The sequence below is a fragment of the Ictalurus furcatus genome, chromosome 20 (assembly GCF_023375685.1).
Source record: "Ictalurus furcatus strain D&B chromosome 20, Billie_1.0, whole genome shotgun sequence".
Taxonomy (NCBI): Eukaryota; Metazoa; Chordata; class Actinopteri; order Siluriformes; family Ictaluridae; genus Ictalurus; species Ictalurus furcatus.
The window spans coordinates 23037254-23063062 of record NC_071274.1 but is presented as its reverse complement, the minus strand read 5'-3'; the positions used below and the strand labels follow the sequence as shown (position 1 = coordinate 23063062).

Below are 25809 nucleotides of genomic sequence, written 5' to 3'. Positions count from 1 at the left end.
ACATGAGCCTACTCCTGAAAAAACGTCAGACAAGCTCAAATATTAGTAAAACTTTTAATAGCGTATAATACATAGCGGGTTTCTCTTTTTTATAACACGAACGTTCTTGTCATATTTCGGTGAAAAATTGGTTAACTTAAAGTTACAACAGGAAGTTATTGCTTGCTAGCTAGCTAACCTAGCTAAAATTGTAGAAACACAGCACAAAGAAAAATACAAGTAGTAATTTTTTTTATTGCATTGTTAATGTCTTTACAAAGGTATTCTTGTTTAATTGCAGTGTAATTTTGTTAACAATAAGCTAACTTAGGTCAATTTAGGAGATTATTGTTAGCTAGGTAAATTTAGCTAGCTAACCTAGCAAGCCAGAAACCAACTCCTGGTGAAAGATTGAACAACAGTCAGATCTCCAAATCTCTACATTGTAGTGGTATTTAGATAATATTATATTATAAGAGATCGTCAACTTTGTTTGAAATTGTAGCACAAGGATGACGTCTTTTAAAAAAAAAAAGTTATTTTAATTTATTGTTGTATTGTATTTTTGTTGACGAGCAGTTGTTTTCATTACTACAGACGACATTGCTAGTTAGCCCAAGTTACAATAGGACGTTATTGTTTGCTAGCTAACCTAAACATATTTAGTTTGTTATTTAATCATAGGTTTTTGTGTGTTGCTAAAACACAGAAGAGCATAGCTAGCTCGCTAACCTCACCGGGTTGTAATTGAAATGATCTTTATTATGTTACGGTGTGGATCTGTAGTGATTATGTCGTTGAAAAATCGCAGATGAAAAAAAAAAGCTAATTTTTTTTTATCCACCTGTATTTTTTCTGCCGATATGAGCTGGCGAACCAAAGGGCCAATCCAATCAGACGAAGGAACGATGCTAATCTGAATATCTACCTTGTCATCCTTTACAACGTGTGTGTGTGTTTGTCGATTTATCACGTTTCATTAGACCTCCTGATTTACGCTGGCTATCCGCTTTCAGCTAGCGCGAGTACCGTTGACGCTAATTACAACACGCTGAAAAAATTCTGCCCTTCGGCCTCGTTCGCTCTTTGTGTTGTTTCTCTTTCGTCCCACCTCTCCTCTTCCTCTTCCTCTTCCTCTTCACGCCGTTCTTCCCGCCATTCTTTGTCTCTCCGCGCGTTTTGCTGCGTCTTTTCTTCTCTCCGGTCGTCACTGCGGCGATTAAGTGGCTAAATTTAGAGCCAAATTGTAGCTTAGCTCTCGGAGACAGATGAAAAGTGTCGGCTCCAGATGGGGGATGTGGGCTCTGTGTGCAGCTGAGTCACACACTTCAGTTATGCAAAGACACACACACACACACACACACTCACACACTCACACACCATTCCTCCTTTCATAATCTGATATTCATTCTGACACTTAAATATGGCCATGCGCCAATAACCCATTGTACGGTCTATTGCAATATTTGTCACCGTAGCTGCTTTAAAATATTGGCACCCTGCCTGGGTAGGCTGCTTTTTTCTTTCTTTCTTTTCTTTTTTTTTTCGGCCAGCGTTTGTGCTCCTGACATAAAGTGTGTCCAACTCCCCAAGGGCCGCTGAAAGGTATCAAACCCATAATTCTGTTTATCAGCTGCCTCTCCGATACGATGTTGTTCATGATAATATTCGATAGCATCGGAACATGCCTACTACATATCGTTTATGCTGTGGCGTCTATACATTCGGTTCTCACCCGGACGTGCGCCTCGGCGTTTATACGCTCCTCCTCGACCCTGAATTCACCCAGCGCTCACACTGGAAAGCGATAAGATGCTCGAGTCACGCCTTTTTGGTTTTAAGGTTCATTACCGTGGGTTTTTTAAAAATGTAATTTTGTTTAACTTATTTGAATATTGTTCACATCACATGCTGTTACATTAACAGCTGCGTGCTTCTGTTAGCATTAGCATCCCTTTACATGCTAGCGTTCATCCTCCCAGACTGATAGATTCTTCTTGCATCACGCAGCTATTTATCAATATTAAACATTAACCATGTGCTTTTTCCAATTTTCAGTCGCTTGTATTAGCAACAGTGATGCCTGCTAGGTGTCCGGCCAATTTAGTTTTTGTTTTTTCCACGTTATCGGCACTGGAAACGAATTCAATATGACCGCCTACAGGTTTAGAGTGGAATTTAGTGGCGCTAATTAGATAGATTCACTGCGTCTTACTGATTAGCATAACACGAAGGAACATAGATCGCGCGCTGCCATTTTGTCGCTTGCTAGTGTGACGGCAGGGTCGTGTGCATGAATGTCCCAGTATGTTAGATTCGATAGTGTGCGTTAAATAACAAACAGCAGCCGTCATTCCGGCTGGTTCGCCGTGTTTGACGGGTTAACCTTGCATGTTAGGTCCTCGCTTTGGCCCGAGCCGGTTTCCTCGGCCGGTTCGGAAAAGTTTTCTGAAATGTTCTCGAGCTCCGACTGGGTCTCCTCCACCACCGAGGTTTCTGATTGGTCTTCGCTGTGTAAGACCTCGGTGCAGTCCGTCTCGTTCAGCACGCTGCTCTCGGACGGATGCTCCATCTCGTCGCAGAGCTCGGCGGCTGTTTTCGGTTCCCGTGGCAACGACAGGCTCTTGTGCCGACTCCAGAGCTTGTGGAGCTCGGTTACTTCGGAAACGCTGCTGCTGGTGCCGCTGTCACGGAAACTGGCCAGAGGGGGGCGGACTTTCACGCCTGTGACCGTTACGGAGCCCTCAATGGCTTTGCGTAGCTACAAAAATGGAAAACATGTAAATATATTTACATAAATTATGTATGTATATATGTATATGTATATCAGATGTATTAGTCTCGATCTGTCATTGTCAATACAGTGTGCATCATTAAGATTTTTAACTGTCTGTCTCAAATGTGGGAAAAAATTGTATGAAATGAGTAAAATGTTGGATTAGTGTTAGTTGTTTTAATTAATGAAATAACTCAAATTAACTTTTTTTTTGTATTAAAGAACACACCTCTTTCAGCGAGACCACTCCGACGAGTCTCCCGGTGCTCGTGACGTAAGCGTGATCCAGACCGAGCAGTGAGAAAATGGTGTGCGTCTGCGTTTACAGACAAAATAACAAAACACAGTTTAGGAAACGCGTTTGCATACGAAATTCAATACAGCAGGGCATTCGCGTTTATATTTATGTATTAATTTACATACAAGAGAGCTAGCGAATCGTATGCAGGCGAGCTTACTTTGTGCAAAGACGTGCGTTCGACGAGCTGGAAGGGGGCGGGGTCTATCTTGCAGTTGTTAAAGCAGACGGCTTCTTCCAGCTGTTGCTCCTCCCACTCAGCTATCTGGGGTAAAGACATCTTTAAGTCAGAAAAAAGTGGGTTAGTTTACAAAAACGTAACACCTCTCATGCTAATTTGCTCTTCTTCCTTTCGACAGAATTTGTGATGGTTTTTCCATTTCGAGAAGGGAATCTAGCTTTCACTTACTAAGTTAGCTTCCCCTTAGCCACTTAATGTTTACTTGCTAGGCTAGCTTTTGCTTTCTGGGTTAGCTTTTTCTAGCTAGCTTTCACTAGCTAGGGTTTTGCTTACTAGGTTAGTTTTTGATTGCTAGGTTTTAGCTTTCAATCATTAGGTCAACTTTCACTCGCTAGATTATTATTTTTTTTGTTTGTTTAGAGTTAAAGCTTCTGTCTAGAAGATTTCGTTTTCAGATCCTGCTAATCTCTTGTAAACCATTTCCGATCGGTCGATGACTTCAGAGAATCTGACCGTAAACGCACGTACGCACTGTAAACATAAGAGCAGGTCTGCGTGAGAGTGGAGGTACTTTAAACGCTCATATATATTCTGTGTACAGCAGTTAAATAAATGAACATGAGAGCAGTTTGTGCTGTAATGTGTGTGTTAGCCTGAGACGCTAACCTCTGCTGTCGACACGTCATCCTCGACGGTAGGGGCTTCCTTAAATCATACCAATCAGAGGGGGAAAAAAAACAAAACAAAACATAACTCTTAAATAATACCACCCACTTCTTAAATAAACTAGCAAGAGCAACACATGATATTAGCATGTTTACACACCCTAGCTAACACAGTGTTGTTGTAGTTTATAGTTTAGCTTGTACATGCTAGGTTAGCTTTTGATGCCTAGGTTAGCATTTGCTTTCTACATTAGCTTTCGATTGTTAGGTTAGCATTCAGTATGTAGCTAACTTTTACTCACAAAGTAAACAGCGCTGTTAATCAGAAAGATGATTATGTTTATTATATACCAAAGTCGGCGAATTTATCTGTAATCACAGGTGTGTCATCAGCTGTTTCTTTTAAAAGACAACCTTACCTCTACCTGCTCCTTCACCAGTTCTCCAGAGGACAGACTCGGAGAACCTGAATCAACAGAGGAAAAACGAGGACGCTGAAGAGTCATGTGTGTAGACGAGAGGCCTGTAATGTGCCTGAATTCTGATTGGTCAGAAGAGAAGGTGTTGATTTAATTTTCTGTAATAGTTAGCTGCGGTGTAAGAGGAATAAAACTCTTGGGTATATGCTGTTGTAGGAAAAGAATCAACTCGAGGGTGTAGCTGTGTACGTACTGTTCAGGGTGTCGGTGTTGCTGATGGACGACACGGTCTTCAGCGCGGACTTGAGGGGAATCTGGGAGTTGGTGAGAGTCGGACTGTACGAGGATTCCTCTGTGGAAATCTACCGGAAAAAAGAAAACAGGTTAACGTCGATAATTAACACAAACGAAGAGCAGAAAATTCGTTAATAAACAGAAATTATTAACAAAACAAGAAAGAAATCCCACCAACTTTACATAAAACGCCCCGAAAACGATCCTTTATGAAAAGCTGAAAGGGGGCGGAGCTTTAGAACTTTCTGATTGGTGCACTAACACGAAAAACTTTGCAGCGATCCGTAAAATCCCGACTTCGTCTTTTCCCACGGTGTCTTACCAGGAAGCGGACTCCGCGACCAGCGTTGGGTGAGGAATTCTGGGAAAACGACGAGGGGACGTGGGCGCCGTTGTCCTGCGCTCGTTCCCTCAGGTACTCCAACCGTCGGCCGCGACCGAGCTGCTCCGAGAGCAGAAACTGCAGCTGAGAACGCTCGATAGAGCCGAGCAGGATCATCGACTCTAAACGTGAAGAGGAACCGAAGAAGAATACGGAGACACGCGATGAGACATGATGCAAAAAAAGAGTCTGTAAGAGTAAACTGCTATTTATAATGTTTGTTTTAAATAACACTAAATTTGCTCAATCTGGTGGAAAGCTAGCATAATATTAAGAAGAAATAATTCATAGCTGTGTGTCTATTAACAAAAAAAACATTCATTCTGTCTTGGAGTTTTATCAAATATATATTGAGAAAAAAAGATGCAGGTTTGAGGGCAGTGGGTTGCCATAACAACCGAAAAATGGATTTGTTTCATATTTTTTTCGGCAAAGTGCGCACATTTTTAAGTTGTGTGTGTGTGTGTGTGTGTGTGTGTGTGTGTGTTTTAAGAGTGATTTGACATCCCTGTTTAAATCGTCATCGTGTTGATCTGTTTCTCTCATTCACGCAGATGTGCGCCTGGTCCTATGGTATGGGAATGAAGATGGTCGCCGAGTGGACCGACGTTACTATGAGCACTTTGTTAGCGCAGTCTCACCTTTAGACTCCACAAGAGCGAGAGTTTTCAGCTGCCCGGTCACCAGCGCCTCCTGCACGTCCCGGTACGTCGAGGACAGCGTGATGAAACGGACGTCTCGCACCATGATGTCCTCCACTCGGATATTATACTTCCTACAGAGTGAGGGAAATTAATGAGCTTTTTAAAAACTCAGGACTGAAACGTTTTACACCACGGCGCTGTCGAGTTCTGGACTGTGATTGGTCAGAAGAGAAGGCGTTGATTAATTTTCTATAACAGCAGCTCTGACAGTAGCGCAGCTGCACATCACATTTAGACATTTATTTAATCAATGTTTACGGAAGGAGTCTCCAGTGTCAGCGCTGTGTAACAGTCAGAGGGAAAGCTGGAACTTTAAGATTTCCACATCTTCACCACGGAGTTTACACTTTACTGTTTCTCTCTAACAAAAAAGACAAATTGCGTTGTTTTATCCTATTAACTTGAAGTGAGAGAATAAAGAGAGGGAGAATGAAGAGAGAGAATGAAGAGAGAGAAGAGAGAGAGAGAATAAAGAGAGACAATGAAGAGAGGGAATGAAGAGAGAGAAGAGAGAGAGAAGAGAGAGAGAGAATAAAGAGAGACAATGAAGGGAGAGAATAAAGAGAGGGAATAAAGAGAGAGAATAGAGAAAGAGAATGAAGAGAGAGAATGAAGGGAGGGAATGAAGGGAGGGAATAGAGAGAAGGAATGAAGGGAGAGAATGAAGGGAGGGAATGAAGAGAGAGAATAAAGAGAGAGAATAAAGAGAGACAATGAAGGGAGAGAATAAAGAGAAGGAATAAAGAGAGGGAATAGAGAAAGAGGGAATAAAGAGAGGGAATAGAGAGAGGGAATAGAGAGAGAATAAAGAGAGAGAATGAAGAGAGGCAATGAAGGGAAAGAATAAAGAGAGGGAATAGAGAGAGAGAGAGAAGAGAGAAAGGGAATAAAGAGAGGGAATAGAGAGAGAATGAAGAGAGAGAATAAAGAAAGGAAATGAAGGGAGAGAATGAAGGGAGAATAAACAGAGGGAATAAAGAGAGGGAATAGAGAAAGAGAATAAAGAGAGAGAATGAAGGGAGAGAATAAAGAAAGGGAATAAAGGGAGAGAATGAAGGGAGAGAATAAAGAAAGGGAATAAAGAGAGAGAATAGAGAAAGAGAATGAAGAGAGAATGAAGGGAGGGAATGAAGAGAGGGAATAGAGGGAGAGAATGAAGGGAGGGAATAGAGAGAGGGAATAGAGAGAGGGAATAGAGAGAGGGAATAGAGAGAGGGAATAGAGAGAGGGATGGTGAGGGAACGAGTGTTTATAGCTGCTATAACGTAAGCGAGAACAGGAACTCACTGAAATCACAAACATTTCCTTGTTAAATGTAATTATAAACATATCTGCTGTATGAGAGAAATCAAACACTTTGGGACTTGCTGTTAAAGGAAAGTAATCAACAATCTTTGTATTCTGACTCGACAGAGAGACAAGGAAACACTCACTCCTGGCCCCAGCCCAGTTCCGGCAGGTACGGAAGTTTCTGGATTCTGATGATGGAGTCGTACAGCGACGGCTGGAGGCTCTGAGCCACGGCGTTGGCCAGGATCACGGCGATCATCACGGGCAGGATGTGTGAGATCTGACCAGTCAGCTCGAACACAATAACCGCCGTGGACACGGTGTGTGTGACCGCTCCGGAAAGCGCCGCAGCACCTGAACGCACACACACACGCACACACACACACAAATCAAATTACAGAACAACCAGGAACCCGACAGCTATTTGATTTCCTATTGTGCGTGTGACACGGGTTTCACTCTGCTGAGCGTATTCCATCAGCTGCACTGAAATTAGCCTCAGGGTGACACAGGTAACATAAAATACACCACTTTCACCTTTATCAGAACAATATATATTTATATACACTGTATATGGACAAAATATACGCACAAAACCTGCGTGCTGCTTTATTAAAAGCATCATTTAGAGCCAGTGATTTAGATGAACTTCAGTTTATTAAGAAATAAAATGAAGTAGGAATTAGAACCATTAACTTTGGTTTAAACATTATTACTTAATAACATTATAATTTTGTAGCATTTCCTAGCTAAACCGTCATCAAGTGCTTGTTTATTAACTATTAAATATAATAAAATTTTACTTTAAAGGAATTAAATTTCGTGGGTAAAAGATCTCAAGTATATTTAGTGGCATTTAAACGACTATGCATGAAAATGTATGAACTATGCATCGACATAATATACACGTAACAATGTACGTACAATTTAATGCTAATTTCCTTTTGCTTAGCTACATGTGCTAGCTCTACTGTGAAGTTGCTAGCGTTTACGCAACATCGGTTCTTTAAAAATATGTTGAACAGTACGGATTTAATAAATTATCTCAGTAGAACTGGTTATCTGGTTAGCCATAGCTAAAATAAATATCTTTCTTTCCCCTTTAGCTTTACTACATGCGCCTGATTAAGCTAGCTAGCTTGTGAGGTAGCCGGTTAGCTCGTTAGGCATGCTAGCTGTACCAATAATATCAATAATGTAATTTAGCACTTAGTAATCCAGTAAGTCCACACCTTTTGTAAATGAATAAAATGGTAAATTTATGTTGATATGATGTAACTCAAACCTTACCTACAACAGCGTAGCCGCCAGGAACGATGGGATATACGGTGTTGTCGCTGTGAATGCCGTCGGGGAACATGGCCGCCATGCTTTCACCCACCAAGCGACCGAATGCAGCACCTGGGTAATACATTCACTTTATTACAGCTAACATCAAAAATGTTGCAATGTCAAACGACATCACGATTTCAAATATTATATATAATATATACTATATCCGTTCTTTGCATTTACTGTTTATTTATTGATATTTTCCCCCACCTAATGTTTACTAACATTTAGTACCTAAACGTTATCCAAGTGCTTGTTTATTGTATAAAAAAGTAAACCCTGTAAATTGTAAACATTTAGTTTAAGTTCAACTTGGGAAAACTGATAAGTTAAACTTCAGCTAACTGGTCATTTAGCAATATCAAAATCTAGCAGCTAAATTTTAGCTAAGTGATGAGTGTTCTAATTTAATAGTATTTAGTAGCCAATCCTCAGTCTACTGGTCATTTATTAATGTTACAATTTAGAAGCATTTAGTGGCTAAACTTTTGCTAAGTGATCATTTGTTAATGTTGTAATTTAGTACCATTTAGTAGATAAATTTCAGCTAGGTGATCATTTATTAATATTATAAATTGATTAATTAATTATTAACTAAGTGCTCACTTGCTCACTTATTTACTAGTATTTAGTAGCTGTACTTAAGTCAAGTGCTTGTTCATTAACTTTAGCTTATTAATTTTTTTTTGTTTATTAATGTTACAATTCAGCATCATTTGAGAGCTAAACTTAAGCTAGAAAATCATTTCTTGATGGTGTAATTTGGTAAATTTGAGTAAATAAAATTTTAATGCTCACTTATAAACTGTGAAGTTCTTAGCATTTAGCAGCTAAACTTCAGCTAAGTGGTTGTTTTATGAAACGTTCTCTAATGTGTTCAACTTTTTAGCATTTTGTCGCTTGTTTATTAACGGTTGAATTTAACAGCTGAACTTGAGCTACCTGTTCATTTATTAACGGATTTTTAAAAAAAGGAAAACTCGGAAGTGAAAGTGAAAACGTACATAAATGAGTGTAGATGATACTTACATGTGCGCACAGGACTGAGTGCTCAGACATTGATGGTTGCTTGGCAATGAGGATGAGGATGGCGCGGGAAAAGAGAAACACAAACGGTGAGCTAACCAAAAAAAAATACAAATCAACTGAACAAATGAATGAGATGAGTTTCGGAAATGCTGATTGTACAAACATTATTTAAAAGAAAATAAATAAAACGTTCTAAACACATGAAAGCAAAATGACAAAAAGACATAAAAACCTACTGAGCTTTTTTGATATCGCACCGTCATCTACTTCCTCCGCTGAGCCGAACAGTGAACAGTCCGATTTTCTTTAAAGTGTTGTATCGGCTTATATCCATAATTAAGTTGTGTTTAAAAGCAGCTTAACATTAAACCTTTGTTAATTATTTAAGTTAGTAACATGCAGTAGCATTGAGTTAGATGATGTCGGGTTACCTAAACTTTAGAGCTCTTTTAGCAAATGTATTGAATGTATAACTGAATAGCATTTAGTAGTTAAACCTTAGCCAAATGGCTGTTTAATAACAATAAAATTGCACTCGTTGCTTGTTACTAAGTGTGATATTGAGTATTATTTAGTAGCCAAGTGATTGTTTATGAACGTTATAATATAGTAGGATTTAGAAATGGGTCGGGATTAGCTTAATGCAGCTAAATCATTGTTTGTTATTGTTAACATTTTGCAGCAAACTTTGGGTAAGTGATCATCATGCTATGATTTAGTAGAAGGAATAAACTTCACTGTTAATGCAACAGAAACTGCTGATGGTTCCATTAGAGGTCTTTAGTGATGTAGAATCGATCTTCTCATGAAGATGATGACGGCCTGAGCCTTAAGATAAACCGAGGGGAAGTGAAGGAGGGTGCATTAGGAACAGGTTTGAAAGACAGGGCTAGACTTGGATCACGTACCTATAAGGAAAACGGGCATGAAGGCGCCGCACGGCACTGGCATCGTCGTAGCGACGGCTGACATCCAGAACTGTGGGGGAGGGACGAAAGAACATTCTTCCGAATCACATTCCCTCATCACTTCTGTACAGTTTGCAAAGACGGAGTTATCCGAAGAAGAAACACGTTCTTAAAGTTTATGTTGAGAATTTCCATGTGAGCTATAATGCCAAGCTTCATAAATCATGTATAACTCCTCCTATAAATCCTATAACCATGATGAGTCAGAGCTGCCATCAGGAACGCTTTGGAGAATTTTAATACTGACACAAACTTATCAAAATAACTGAGATCTTTAGATGACTAGAAAATATACATAGTTACATCATTTTATTTATTTAAGAGCAACCCTACGAAGTGCACACTATGGAGGAACCGGCCTTCCCAAGACGGCTATGATCACTTAAATCCAGACCACGCCCATCCCCCACTAATATACCTTAAAATCTTCATCTAAAAGGAAGAAGAATCCACGACTTTCATTCTCTAATTTAATACATTTAAAATTCTAAATGTGCTGTCTGTAGATTCCCGTCATAGCACCTTAACCCTCTACTGCATGAGTTATTACATTTACATACCAAAAAAAAAAATCATGAATTTTTATTATCGAATTAGTTGGTAAGTTGTTGCCGTATGGCGACGATGTGCAATGGTGGAAGGGATCATACAGTCAGAAATTTTGCATTTTCCTGACTTTTTTGCCACTTAGTAAGCGTGTAAAAGTGTTTAAATGTAAAGATTCCCTTTAAGTAGTTTTGCCTAAATATTGAACAATTAATCAAATGAATTTTTAATTAATTTTGAGAGCTTTCCAATGATCTCCTTCAACATGCCATGTGATTGCAGAAAAGGAACTGGTCGTGTGACGTGCCATGCTTTCGTTAGGTCCGAGTTAAAGCCCTCTTTTTACAATTACACAGAAAAATAGTCTATCAAAAAATTGGAGATAAATGAATCGTTGCCGTACGGCAACAGCATGCAGTAAAGGGTTAAGAGAGGAGGACTTTACCTTCATGACGATGAAGAGGAGGAGGGTGATGAAGACGCTGACCTGCGGGTGTTTCCAGGCCTGAGTCTCACTCGAGAACTGAAACTCCTCGGACACGCCCTGCTTGTACCAGGTCTGGTTGTCGAACAGCGCCACTAACGACTCGTGCTGAGTGAGCTTAACGTTGAGACACACCAGATTAGCGTTTACTAACAACAGAAATACTGAAACCGTTTCAACTTTACACCATCAGCTCGAAAATAAACGCTGTTTATTCAGATTACCACCGAGCTGAGAAGAAGAAACATGGAGCATTTTACAGTAAAATATTATATAACAAAAATGTTCCTTTAAAAAAAAATTTTTTTTAATGAGTGTAGGTTCGAACATTAAATATTATATAACGAAAAATGTTCCTTTTTGTTTTTAATTTTTTTTTTTTTTAAATGAGTGTAGGTTCGAACATTTCAAAATTCATTGAATAATTTATTAATGCATTTAATTTTAAGTTCCTTGTAATGTCTGGTTTATGTAAAATGTGGTTTATCCCATGTGTAGAAGTTTTATTAAATAAATGAAATGGTTTTGAATGAAATATGACAGATGATTGCAAACCTTTAAATAGCAGTGTATGTAAAATGTAATAGATAATATATTAGCAAAAAGAAAAGAGAATATCAGACCTGTCCGGCCATGAACTGCCCAAATCCTGGAGGAAAAGTGAGAGTTGATATGAGGAGAGTGACGACAGCAGGATACACCAAGCGCCTGCAGAGAAAGGAAATATAATACAAATAAATTATTATTATTATTATTATGAGACCGTTAAGAATAATTAGTGTATCTGAAATTAAATAAACGATAACCGGCAGAGACGAGAACATCAGAACCAACTCTGCTATCGATTTACACTGTACATGTTCATGCGTTTCGTAAGAAGACGGACTTTTTAAGCAGAAACTTATTGATGGTTTTCTGTTTCCGCATCGACTCGACGATCAGCCTGTTCAGGTAAACGTACAGCGCGCCTCCGAATCCACTTGTAATACTGAGAAGGGAAAAAAAAAAACCATTCCGGAGAAACCCGATTACACAACATGATTACGAACCAGGTTAAAGCAAAGTGTAATGAGTAACACGGAGCAGTGTCGGTGCGAGGTGAATACCCCAACACGGCGAAGGCTGGGAGTTCCTGCAGGTCGAACGGAAAATCCAGACGAAATCGCGTTTTAAACAGAGCCGTGATCGTCTCTGTGAAAGAAAAAGATTTACCAGATTACTTAGCATTAGCATCAGGGTGTGTTTTTACATTAAACACAAACTCATACCACAGCAATGTTGAGTTCTGGATCGTGATTGGTCAGAAGGTGTTGATTCGTTTTCTAGAACAGCGGCTCTGACGGTAGCACAGCTGCACATCACAGGTTTATTCATAATGAACGCGTTCGTTCTAATACGTTATCGTTTCTATAGTAACCACACTGTCATTTACAGGGACTCGTACAGCTACACATAAACGTGTCTGAAAAATAGCCGTTGATATAGTGAAGTTTTCCTGAAGTAAGGAGACATTTATTTAATCAACACTGATGGAAGGAGTCTCCAGTGTCAGCGCTGGGTAACAGTCAGAGGTAAAGCTGTAACTTGGAGAGAGAGAATGGAGAGAGAGAATAAAGAGAGGCAATAGAGAGAGGGATGGTGAGGGGAACGAGTGTTTGTAGCTGCTATAACGTAAGCGAGAACAGGAACTTTACTTGTTTTACACATGAACCAAAACACCAAAAGTTACAACTGTGGGATGAGCACACTGCACAGGGGCATAGAGACAGTGAAAGGGTTAAAAGGATCTGTAGCGACATAATAATAATAATAATAATAATAATAATAATAATAATAAACGTATGTATGACTTCTACGGTCTCACCTTCGTCTTTGTTCCACACAGCGAGAACTCTGAAGATGAAGGCGCTGAACGTTGCTGCGAAAAATCCTCTCCAATAATTTCTCACGGCAAAAAACGTGGACGTCACCTCGATACTAAACAACACACCTGTTCAATATGGCGCAAAGACAAAATAAAAATTTCACAGTCAGGAAGACAGGAAAATCTCCCTGCTTTTCCGACTCGAATGCGTTCACACGTTTTCTACATACATAAAAATGCCAGTGGCAGATTTTTTGTTGTTGTTGTTTTGTTTAACCTAATATTAACAAATATCAACAAAAATCCATATTTTAAAGAGTTCCTGGAACACACAGCATGTTCACCTAGACATCTTAAGAAGATCTTCGAGAAATTGGTTGCATTACGAACAGAACACAATGATTCCTGTGGCGTTGCAGTGCACTTTACCTCCAATAGGGGCAGCAAAGCAGCAGCCCACTCCGACAGCACACGCTGCAGAGAGCATCTCTGTGTTCCTCAACTCATTCTGCAACACACACACCAAACACACACACACACACACAACACACACACACACACTCCCATGATCTAACACTCACCACAAAGCTACCTTGGCATCTTAAGAGATGAACCGAACAGAAACACGAGCAGTATAAAGCTAATAGTGCCGAAACGCCACAAACACACGTGTACTGTAAACATAAATAAGCTGAAATAAACACCAGGGTTATAAATAAACACTGACGTGATTATCGACCTTTAAAATAGACAGCGTGTGAAAAGTATTATATTTAATTACACTAAGGCGAATAATTTAGGGTGTGCATCTTCCTAAATGGGTTCTGACTGGAATACTATCCAACAGCATAGGAAACACTCTGTAGGAACTCTTTAGAACCTTTAAGGGTTCTCCTACAGTGACATACAGAAGAATAATACAGGGTTCTAGATTTAACATGTTTTCATATCGCCATTGCGCCGTGGCAGCTCAGGTCACGTGCTGATTTTTGCCGTTTCAGTTCTACACGGAAATATTTAAGGTTCTCTTGCAGTGACGGACTGAGGAACGCTTTAAAGTTCTAGATTTTTTTTAATTTTCTTACCGTCATTAAGTTATGGCAGCTCAGGTCACGTGCTGATTTGATTTTTTTTGCCATCAATTCATACAACAAAAAAGTTCAGAGGATAATTAAGGGCTTTCAGCCTCCTGAGAGACTTCTAAAAGATCGAGGTTCTACACAGAACCTTTAAGGGTTCTCCCTCAGAGAAGGACACGTCGATTTAATCTTTTTTTCTTACTGACATTTTGTCATGACAGCTGCCGTGACGTTTGATGCTCGTTGCTGTCACTTTTACAAAAAGGATTCTTCAATAGGTTACCTTTTATAAAAGGTTCTACAGTGCATGGAAGCCTTTCTGACAGGGAAGCACTCTGTTATCCGGTTCTGCGTACAGCCTGGAAAGGGTTCTGCATTTTCTAAGAGTGTAGCTCATCCGTCAATACGCGTTTCAGGCGAATGTAGCTACCAAGTGATGACTCCAGCATGGTTTAACAGAGTAAAAATGTAATATACTACTCAAATGTGTGAATGTACTTGTATCCAAATCACTTCTAACGTACCAGCTGTGCTTTAGCCCATGCTTTCAACCTGAATGTAATCCTGGAGATGCCATCGTGAGATGATTTACATAGGCACATTTAGCGCACCATGCTAACCTGAAGGCTGTAAAGTTCTAAAACTTGTTATGAAGAGTTTAAAAACAAAGCAAAACAAAACAAAACCCCCCCCCACGTCTGAACACGTCTCGAACGATCGACTTTACTGGGCTTAAAGGGATTAAATGTGCATTGGATTCTTACCTTGGTTCCCTCAAACGGTTCTTCCTTCAGCAGTAGGAAGCAAAAACATACAGGGATATATGTGAATACCTGCGCATTTAATTCCGTGGTAACTAATAAAACTGGATCATTCATCCACAGCCAACTCCACATTCACACCGTTCTGATTTCTTGCTACTTTTTCACACGTGCTAAAAAAAATCCCCAGCAGGGGAGTGGTCTTATTTTAAACACTGCACTGATACTAAAATTGCTAAACCCGCGAGTGGATAATTCTCTGGGGCTTTCGGGCAATTACCATCTGACACAACATCTTTAAAAATGTGCCTTTTCTTGCTGACTTTAAATGTTCGTCTACAAATCAGGACAGGTTCCATGTCAGAATAAACTCATGCTGACGTCAGGAGCTGGGTTCCGCCCTGTGGCTTCGGCGTCCATTTTAATGTCACGCTAAATAAATTTATACTCTGCTGTAATCAAGAGTAACACCCACAGGTTTATGAATGTCAGACACATAATTAGAGACCTTTTAGTCTCTGAATTTAAACAAGCAATCGGCTGTTTTAATAAATATTGTGCAGACTAGATGATAAAGGAATTCTGTGGTTTATCACATCGAATTTGTAGCTTTATACGTGGCATTAGCAGCTTTACGCATGTTTGTTTCACTATATACATGGCTTTTTTTTTTTGCAATATGCATGACTTTACTCACTTAATGAATGCCTTTATTCACAATATACACGCTTTATTCACTAAATGCATGAAAGTCATATATGAAATGTATAAAGTCACCATATGCCTTGCTCCATTCTCTATATGCACTGTTTATTCATTATATGCATAGCTCTATTGGCTATATGCATGCCTTATTCACTGTTTGTATGGTTTTAGTCACTATACGCATGGCTTTATCGGCTATATGCATGGCTATAATCACTATATTCACACTTTATGTATTGTATTAATCACTGTATGAATGCTTTATTCACTATATACATGGCTTTATTCAGTATATGCATGCTTTATTCATTATATACATGGCTTTAGACACTGTATGCATGGCTTTATTCACTATATACATGACTTTATTCACTATATGCATGCTTTATTCATTATATACATGGCTTTATTCACTATATGCATGGCTTTATTCACTATATACATGACTTTAGACACTATATGCATAGCTTTATTCACTATATACATGGCTTTATTCACTGTATGCATGCTTTATTCACTATATACATGGCTTTATTCACTATATACATGGCTTTAGACACTATATGCATGGCTTTATTCACTATATACATGGCTTTAGACACTATATACATGGCTTTATTCACTATATGCATGGCTTTATTCACTATATGCATGGCTTTAGACACTATATACATGATTTTAGACACTATATGCATGCTTTATTCACTATATACATGGCTTTATTCACTATATACATGGCTTTAGACACTATATGCATGGCTTTAGACACTATATGCATGGCTTTAGACACTATATGCATGATTTTAGACACTATATGCATGCTTTATTCACTATATACATGGCTTTATTCACTATATGCATGGCTTTATTCACTATATGCATGGCTTTATTCACTATATGCATGATTTTAGACACTATATGCATGGCTTTATTCACTATATGCATGCTTTATTCACTATATGCATGATTTTAGACACTATATGCATGCTTTATTCACTATATGCATGGCTTTAGTCACTACATGCACACTTTATTCACTACATACATGCTTAATTCACTATGTGCATGTTTGTAATCACTATATTACTGCTTTATTCAATATATAGCTGGTGTTAATCATTGTGTGAATGCTTTGGTCACTATATGCATAGTTTAGTCATGTTCCAAGTCATGTTAGTTACTACTAGTATACACATTCACAGTGACCTGGATGACTCGGAACCTTCATAGACAATGTAAACATTGATTGGAGCTCTTTATATAAAACACAAACGCCTCTCACCATGTAGATTCCTCCAAACAGGGCCATGAATTTGCTCAGGAGTGCAGCACACAGGCTCGCAACATGGACAAACGGACCCTGCACGTACAGACGGAGCCGTTATACGCTTTGTGCATCAGTTATATCAATCAATTATGTGTTTATGCCAAGGTTGTCATTTTTAGTTTGATAGCACGTTTGCTAATCTGTTAGCTTACATGTTAGCACATCTATAATGACTTTTTTGTGCATGTGCTTTTTTTTTTTTACTTTGCCTTATTTATGTTATGCGTGATTTAATCAGTATATGCATGCCATCAGTTGATATATGTGTAGTTTATTCAAATATCCATAGATATATAGTCCGCTACATGCCTTAATTACTTACTATATTCCTGCCTTCTTTTTTATATAGGCCTTGTGCATGACTTTATTTAGTATTTGTATAATTTTAACCACTATATACATGAATTATTTACTATGTACATGGCTTTAATTCCTATTGGCATTCATTGTTAACTATATTCACAGTCTTTACACTAGCTGCATGGATAACTCACCTCTTTTCCCAGTGGCATGCCGCTACCGAGGGCACAAGTCAAACCAATAACCTTTGCCACAAAGGTTTTAAAAGTCAGGTATTCTTTCAGCACCACACCACGAAGGATCGTCTTCATCTCTGGAATCCCAGAACCTAGCCGAGAAGAAGGAGGAGTGGAGACAAAAACGGAGAGGAAGGTGGACAGGAAGAAGATTTATCGTGAGGTTTATTTCAAATTCCACCCAATACGAACAGTGAGGTTAACATGGAGTCATTTAAAATAATAGAATAATGGGATAATATCGTAACTCGTAATAAAACACAGCTATTGTGCTAGAGGAATTCGCCCCGTGAATAACATCTTCTCGAGTACTTTTTATAACTATTTAAATATACACATTTAAGTGTGTGTGTGTGTGTGTGTGTGTGTGTGTGTGTGTGTGTGTGTGTGTGTGTGTGTCTCACCCACTGCTTGAGGCGCAAGAATTTGTGTAAACCCTGCAGAGAAGGTAATGAGGACCACAGGATACGCAACCCAGGCCAGGTACTGCAGAAGCATGTTACTGTCCAGTCCTCTGTACATCCACTTCTGTGCTACAGACACAACGACACACACACACACAATTGTCATACTTTAACACACTTGTCATAGTCCAACACACACACACACACACACACACACACACGCGCACATGTCATTTTACCGAGAAATCCCTGAATTGAAGTTAATAAGACAACAAAACGCAGCTCGTCATGTTATAGACTCCTCCCATAAATGTTCATTAAATAAACATCTCCTTACAGAAAACTTCACCATGTCCACCATTACGCACACCCGAGTCCCTTATATACGAGCAGTAATTATCAATAAAGCTGTGAGTTGCAGCTGCGCTACTGTCAGAGCCGCTGTTCTAGAAAACTAATCAACACCTCCTTTTCTGACCAATCAGAACCGAGAAATCCGCTCAGCAGCGGGATAACGATAAAAGCACCATGTCTTAAAGTTAACGAGGGCGTTAGCGTTCGTCTGTGTTTTTACGTCCTCCTTCCATTCCTCTCACTCACCTTGCTGGCAGAAGGCGATGGTGTAGTCCATCACCCAGCTGACCATCGCCATCACCAGCCCCAGGAGGATGAGGAAAATCCAGTCTTCACCCACACGGGAAATCAGGAACCTCTGACACCGCGACGTGCACACTACGGACGCAAAGTAAGGGTTAGTGTGTACGCTTCTGAACTACATCATCCACAGTTCTGAGCAACACCCCGCTGTCTTGCAGGCCATCTTCTCTTCGTCTCAGTGGTGATCATTATAATGTGTGGAGAGAAACATGGCAGCGTACGAGGCGTATAGAACGAGCAAACTAGTTTCCAAGAGCAAATGAAGGGACAGTTGAATTCTCTTCTTTATGAGAAGATCTATCGTTATGATCCTAACCGGACCCCCTCCCATACGTCATGCCCAACCCGAAGGCTACCACTGTACGATCGTTGCTATGGTTACGTCTCTGAGATTACCGCCATCTCGTTCTGTTCATTTCACTCGGATATTTTTTAACGAAAAGCATTTCCACGCACCGCAGCTTATAAATCGTAACCTTTTTTTTTTCTTTTTTTTTTTATTGTTTATATTTCTTATAGACGCCCGGCAATCTGTTTATGCTCGTTGTCATGGTTACATCGCAACACGATTCCGTACCGTACCGTACCGTGGGATGCATGGATTTAGAGATGGGATGGGACGGAAATCTACATTAGAAGCAGTCGAATGAATGCAGTCGGCTCCAAAATTATTGGCACCCTTGGTAAAGAGGATTCGTTTATAATAAAAAATAAAATGCCCCAGTTATTGCCACCCCAAGCAATTACCAATTTCGAAGCTGAAGATATATAATGATAATATAATAATAACGTAATATTATAACACCTTCCAGAAAATCAGTATCAGGTACATTTCTGTGTCTGTGATCTTCAGCGCACGTTATATTTACGTTATTATCGTAGACACTTCAGACGATTGAACCGAGGACGCCTCCTACGTAGGCAGCATTCATACAGTCGTGGTTTGGACAGAGAAAGTCTCTCCTGTTTCGAAGGTCGGCACGAAGACACAAACAATCGCTCCACTTGAACAGAAGTGAAAAGCGTTGTCTCTCACGCTCCGCTTTAACAGCACTGTGATAATAGTGTAACCCTTGAGGCTATTGTGCTATGAAAGTAGACAGGTGGTGTATTTGAGGTCCTCACTGAGAGTGTGAGGGACAGCCGTGGGAAAAGCACCGAGCGTGCGATTTCCCTCATCCTGGACGGCGGTGACAGCGTGCACAACTCATGCATAATGCAGCAAAGCGCAACATGTCGGGGGAACGACAGGATATTTATATCCGCAGGAGGAGAAAACGAGGCGAGTGGATTGTAGGAGGCGCTGAGATCTGCTCTCTGTGCCTGACATGACAACCAGTGTCAAGCCGTTAACGCTGAGCCTCTGGGCATCGGCGTCCTCTGCTTTTCTTTCCTTTCTTTCCCCCCTTTACATCGTCGCAGGATTATTCAGCTGCGTGTGTGTAAACCCTGCATGCTCTTCTGCCGGTTCTCTTCCTCCTGCAGTGCCACAGAGGCCAGCTATGTTTACTGTACTGGGAATGTTTGCACACTTTCCTATTTTAGTCTCATCTAATCTGATCTAATTTAGGCTTATCCAGTTCCCACCCACCAGCCAGGTCTCCTCTAGAAGGGTGAGAACTTTTTTTTTTTTTTAGGGCTGTCCTGGTTTAACAGTCTTCTGTGTCTGGCTTCATGGGTTTCCTCACTCCTGATCCAGCTCCGCCCTGACCACGCCCCAACCACTGTCCGCACCTGTTGTAATTAGTCTAGCAGAACCCTTCACTCTGTATGTAGGACCCTATAACCGGTGTCTTTCTGATTTATGGATTTGCTCTTGTCTTCTGTTTTAAATAGTTTCATAATAAAGACACACAGTTTTTATTTGGGTAAAGTTGCAGACAATTGTTCAGTCAGTACTTCGATGAAGCTCCTCCCAATATATTAAGTCATAAATTAAACCCCTCCCAATACATTATGTCATAGGAACATCATAACTGAAACCACTCCAATATGCTTCCATAATCAAAAGATCTTCGTTTACACAACTAGTGCACAACGTCCTGCTTCTCTTCTGCATATATATATGTGTGTGTGTGTGTGTATATGTATATGTATATGTATGTATATATGTATATAGAGAGAGAGCGAGAGAGAGAGAGAGAGAGAGAGAGAGATATAGATAGATCAATATAGAGAGAGTTGGTGTGTGTGTGTGTGTGTGTGTGTGTGTGTGTGTGTGTGTGTTGTACATACTGCCAGTGGGAGAGAGAAACACAAAGAGAGAAAATGACAGATAGAGGGAGTGAACATGATGACTCCCTGCTCACTCCAGCTCCCATTCTGTGTGAGTAGGTGGCAACTTGATGATCATCCAAATCCCTGAAATCTTGTCATGGAGGTTCAGAGGAGCTGCACTACACACACACACACACACACACACACACACACACACAGTGCCAGCAGGCAGTTTTTCATGCTTCTTCACACAGAGCAGTTCACACTCAACAGGCTGCCTAAGGAGGCGATGATACTGATACAGAAGGTGTGTGGGTCTTTGGAGATTTGCCTAGCGGAGGCCAAACCTCGTCTTCATTTAATAAACAGTTAATTAATAAACACCACCGAGGGAACTTGTGGAACGCCAGAAACACCGGGACGTTGATCGGATTCCAGTAACGGGTTTTTTTTCTTCATAAATCAGAACACTTTTTTTTTTTTTTTTGCTAATTCATACGAATGTTAGCGAATAGATCAATTAAAGCTAAACAGTGTGAGAAATGAGTTTGTAAACAGAGAATATGATTTGTGTAAGTTTGTCCTTTTAGACACACACGCCAGGTTCTCCCTCGCACACACTAACACACACACACACACACACACACACAACACACACTAGATAATTATAGAGCTGCTCCACGTGCACAGCATTTATCATTCTCTAATAATAGCAGAGACCGATTGTGCTCCCTGCTTGCAAACGCACAACACGGCGGCGGCCATTTTTTCCTTTTCTGCCCAACCTATCAATGACCGCATCAATATTCGTCATCTAAATCGACATCTTTATCGTCATCTTTTGTCATCATTGTCATCGTGTCACCATCGGAAACACTTGTCTGGTGATTTATCATGATCACACACACACACACACACGTGCACACACACACATCCAGCGTCTCCTCTGCAGCTTTTTGGGCTACAGCACCTGTGGAATCTCAATGAGACATGCAAGGACAAAACGAGCCCAAAGGAGCTGATCGATGGTAATTAGTGTCCAGTAGAGGGCAATCTATCAACGCAAGGCAAAATGAGGCAGTGTTATCTTCAGCGTCTGTTTCCTCACACATCCTTATCACTACACACTGCTGTTCTGAGAGACAAACGAGACTGTTAAGCTCACGTCGTTTCACCCGACATCAAACACACTCACTTAGACTGCTATTAGGATGGACGGAGATTATATATATATATATAATTAAATCCATTTGATCAGATACATCTACAAAATGGTGTTCATTCACTGACGATAGCCCATATGTTGCTCTGCACAATACACTGGTACCGTTCAACCCCATCCATCGAGGGATCACCATAAAACCGCCACTAAGCAGATACTATTCCCATAATAGCTATCATCTCACTCTTCCTGATTATCTGGCTTATTAACTTTAAATATGTCTAATCTTCCTCTCTTTTTTTTTTTATCAGCATGCTTCTCTAAGGCTAAACATTTATTCGTTATTTCAATGAAACAAAATTTGATATATCAAGATAAAGAGTCATTTTTTAATGCTGTTAGTTGACTAGTAGGATTATTTCCGGATGTAAATGCACCCGAGATGCGTTTAATCGGATTGAAATTGGATTGCTCCGGTTAATTCAGGAGGCAAAACATATCCGTGTCACATCTGGAATCTTAGCCAAAACGCCACAGCTCAAACCCATCCTAGAATGTTTATCTCATAACTGAAACCCCTCCCAGTACATTACATCATAACCGAAACCCCTCCCAGTACATTACATCATAACCGAAACCCCTCCCAGTACATTACATCATAACTGAAACCCCTCCCAGTACATTGCATCATAACCGAAACCCCTCCCAGTACATTACATCATAACTGAAACCCCTCCCAGTACATTACATCATAACCGAAACCCCTCCCAGTACATTACATCATAACCGAAACCCCTCCCAGTACATTACATCATAACCGAAACCCCTCCCACTACATTACATCATAACTGAAACCCCTCCCAGTACATTACATCATAACCGAAACCCCTCCCAGTACATTACATCATAACCGAAACCCCTCCCAGTACATTACATCATAATAGGACCCCCTCTAGTGATCACAATAAAGTCAGCAGCTAGCATTCTCATGTAGATGATCCCTCAGCCACCAGCTACAACGCCACATTAACACGCGAAAATAAGATAGCGAGTGTGCGTCCTAGTGCTTTTCTGTGAACAAATACTATAGCACTCAACCAAAACATAACAAATTCCTCCGGCAGTTTCACACTCATACATCCACGAGTCACGACACGCAATGGTGCTGCTGCTATTTCGAGAGCGAGTGAGACGGCTGTGAAAAAAGAAAATGCATGTGGTGCTCACATCTGTTCCTGCCTCAACATAAATCCTGTCTTCCTCTTCTGACTCTGTCTCTAAATTCCTGTAGCAATGATAATAGTTCATTTTCTATAAGATATTTATATCTATATATCTATTTATATAGTTACAATTTTTCAGTGCCGTAAAGACAGCAAAATAAGTAAAGACATATATACAGTAGATATAAACGCACGGGTCACATCCTCTCAGGTTCCTGCCTACACTCCTCGCCTGCTTTAGTTCTGGGTTCATCCTTGACATGAACACATGAAGGTACAGGGTTCTCTGACTCACGCTGGCACTTGGCACACCGATCCTTTTTGTATTCCAGCTGATCCGGAGTTTGGTTTCGAACCCCGGCAGCCCGGAAGCGAGCCGCTTCCTCCTTGGCGTAGGCGCCGAGCTCCTGAGTGTATCGGCCATACATCTGTAACGGAGAGAAGACCAGAGACAGTGTACTTGTTTAGTTTTCCACTGAAGCCTCGAGGATAATGCTGATAAAAAGCAATAGAAGCGTACAGCCTCCAGTTTAACACTGTGCACTGAACGTACAGCTTTAAACTGAAGCAGTACACAGATATACAGTTAAGAAAAACCCGTGATGTGCAGCTACGCTACTGTCCGAGCTGCCGTTATCGAGAATTAATCAACGCCTTCTCTTCCGACCAATCACAATCCAGAGCTCAGCAGCGCTGTAATATAAGTTCATTATTTCCCTAAAACAGAATGTCCTGACGTGTTTTATTCCTCTTATACCACAGCAATTTAGCAAAGATTAATGAGAGAACACGTCGTACTGTTTATCCATTTATAGTTACGGTAAATTTTCCATGAATCAAGTTAGTTCCTGTTGTCACTTACACTATTGCAGCTATAAACAGCTACGATGATGTATAATGAGCTGTTACTATAGAAACGATAACATATTAGGACGAGCGCGTTAATATAAACCCGTTAGAGCTGCTACTAGGGGAAAAAACAGTTACTCAACACCTTCTGAACGGCGTTCAACAGCGTGTTGGTGTAAAAGAGGAGAAATTCATCTGCCAATGGCGGGTTAAGTTACGGACGTAATAAAAGCAGTTTTTTTTTTTTTTGTTGTTGTTATTCAAACCAAATATATATATAAACTATATATATTATATCAAAATATATCGAAAATCTGATCGCTGTTCCTAACGCCTGCAAAGTATCAAGTCATCCAGAATTAAAAAGATGACTCTGAGCAAACATCTCACGCACAGGAACCAGGAACCACTTCAGGTTCTCTGGGTTATTCTCCAGAGAACTGGGGGTGTAAATTTATCCTCCTAAGCCAGTATACAGCGCAGTTACACCGCACAGAGGCTATAATGTTATTCTTTTTTTCAACAGTGCAATACTGAGTATGTAAAACAGCTTCGTATCAACACGATGGTTAAAGAAACATCAGCAGGACAGGAACGAGAGCTGCCTCCTGCAGCGTCAGAAATCCTGCTATAAACACACACACACACACACACACACACACACACAGCGCAGCTTCTTCACTGACTGCACTGAGGTGTGAACACTTTGATTCTGTCCCAGTTCTATTATGCCGTGCTCGAGTTAATTAGCACGCACGAGTTTATGCGTGGTTCAATTCCAGACTGAATTTGTAAACTAGGAAATTAGAGCTGAGAGAACGAGCAGCAGAAAAACTGCTTACTGAAGATGACCAAATACAGCTCCATCTCTGCAGGTACGCTCATATACATGCAGGTACGCTCTTATACATGCAGGTACGCTCATATACATGCAGGTACGCTCTTATACATGCAGGTACGCTCTTATACATGCAGGTACGCTCATATACATGCAGGTACGCTCTTATACATCATCTTCAGCAAGCAGTTTGTCCTGGTCAGGGTCATGGTGGATCCTGGGAATACTGGGTGTAAAGTGGGAAAACATCCTGGATGAGATGCCTGTCCACCACAGAGCACTGTGCACACACTCATTCACACACTCATTCACACACTCATTCACACACTCATTCACACCAAGGGGCTAATAAACCTACTGGCATGTTTTTGGGAGGCGGGAGGAAACCCACACGGACAGTAACCCATGCTCAGGATCGAACCGGGAACCCCGGGGCTAATTTTTAACATGTTCAACTACATTCAACACACACATAAACACTTTCTCTAACCTTACATCTTTACACCCGGGATTCTTCTCCCCGTCTCTCGGGAACTAAAATAAGTCAGAAATAATGACAGTTACGCTGTTTGTTTGTTTGTTTGTTTGTTTGTTTAAAAATAAATTTCGGTTCTATTTTCATTTGAAAGAACGTATGAATGTACAGTTTGAATAGATAGAGTATGTGCTATTTTACATTTGTGTACATTTTACATAACACACTTTCTCCTGAGAGGACCTGCATTAATTAGCACTGAAGGGTTTTTTTTTTGTCATTTTATTGCATTTAATTATTTGTAAATCACACACACTCTTGTTTACAGCAGTGCTGTGATGTCACTGTTGTTGTTGTCGTCAAAA

At 40.2% G+C, this 25809-nt stretch overlaps 1 protein-coding gene across 1 annotated transcript; it reads right to left on the bottom strand.

Moving 5' to 3' along the window:
* Positions 1-248: 248 nt before the first annotated feature.
* On the bottom strand, positions 249-23980 carry clcn2a (chloride channel, voltage-sensitive 2a). Its single transcript, XM_053651334.1, has 23 exons — positions 23578-23980; positions 18624-18755; positions 18024-18152; positions 17578-17711; positions 17039-17116; positions 15055-15078; positions 13641-13719; positions 13212-13337; positions 12454-12538; positions 12234-12335; positions 11971-12055; positions 11309-11464; positions 10258-10327; positions 8279-8389; positions 7132-7342; positions 5636-5769; positions 4935-5116; positions 4572-4680; positions 4319-4365; positions 3901-3939; positions 3214-3333; positions 2985-3071; positions 249-2740 (listed from the first exon to the last, which is right to left on the bottom strand). The coding sequence occupies exons 1-23, from the start codon at positions 23708-23710 to the stop codon at positions 2330-2332; spliced, it is 2784 nt and encodes a 927-aa protein (XP_053507309.1). The 5' UTR covers positions 23711-23980; the 3' UTR covers positions 249-2329.
* Between the last annotated feature and the right edge of the window lie 1829 nt (positions 23981-25809).

What these genes read in the sequence shown, in the direction of transcription:
- clcn2a (XM_053651334.1), bottom strand. Translation starts at nt 23,710, where the DNA reads ATGTATGGCCGATACACTCAGGAGCTCGGCGCCTACGCCAAGGAGGAA. An exon ending in AACCGTTTGAGGGAACCAAG is followed by an intron (nt 13,720 to 15,054) that starts GTAAGAATCCAA and finishes TGTGTGTTGCAG; the next exon opens with AATGAGTTGAGGAACACAGA. An exon ending in TGTGTGGAACAAAGACGAAG is followed by an intron (nt 12,539 to 13,211) that starts GTGAGACCGTAG and finishes TTTCTTTCACAG; the next exon opens with AGACGATCACGGCTCTGTTT.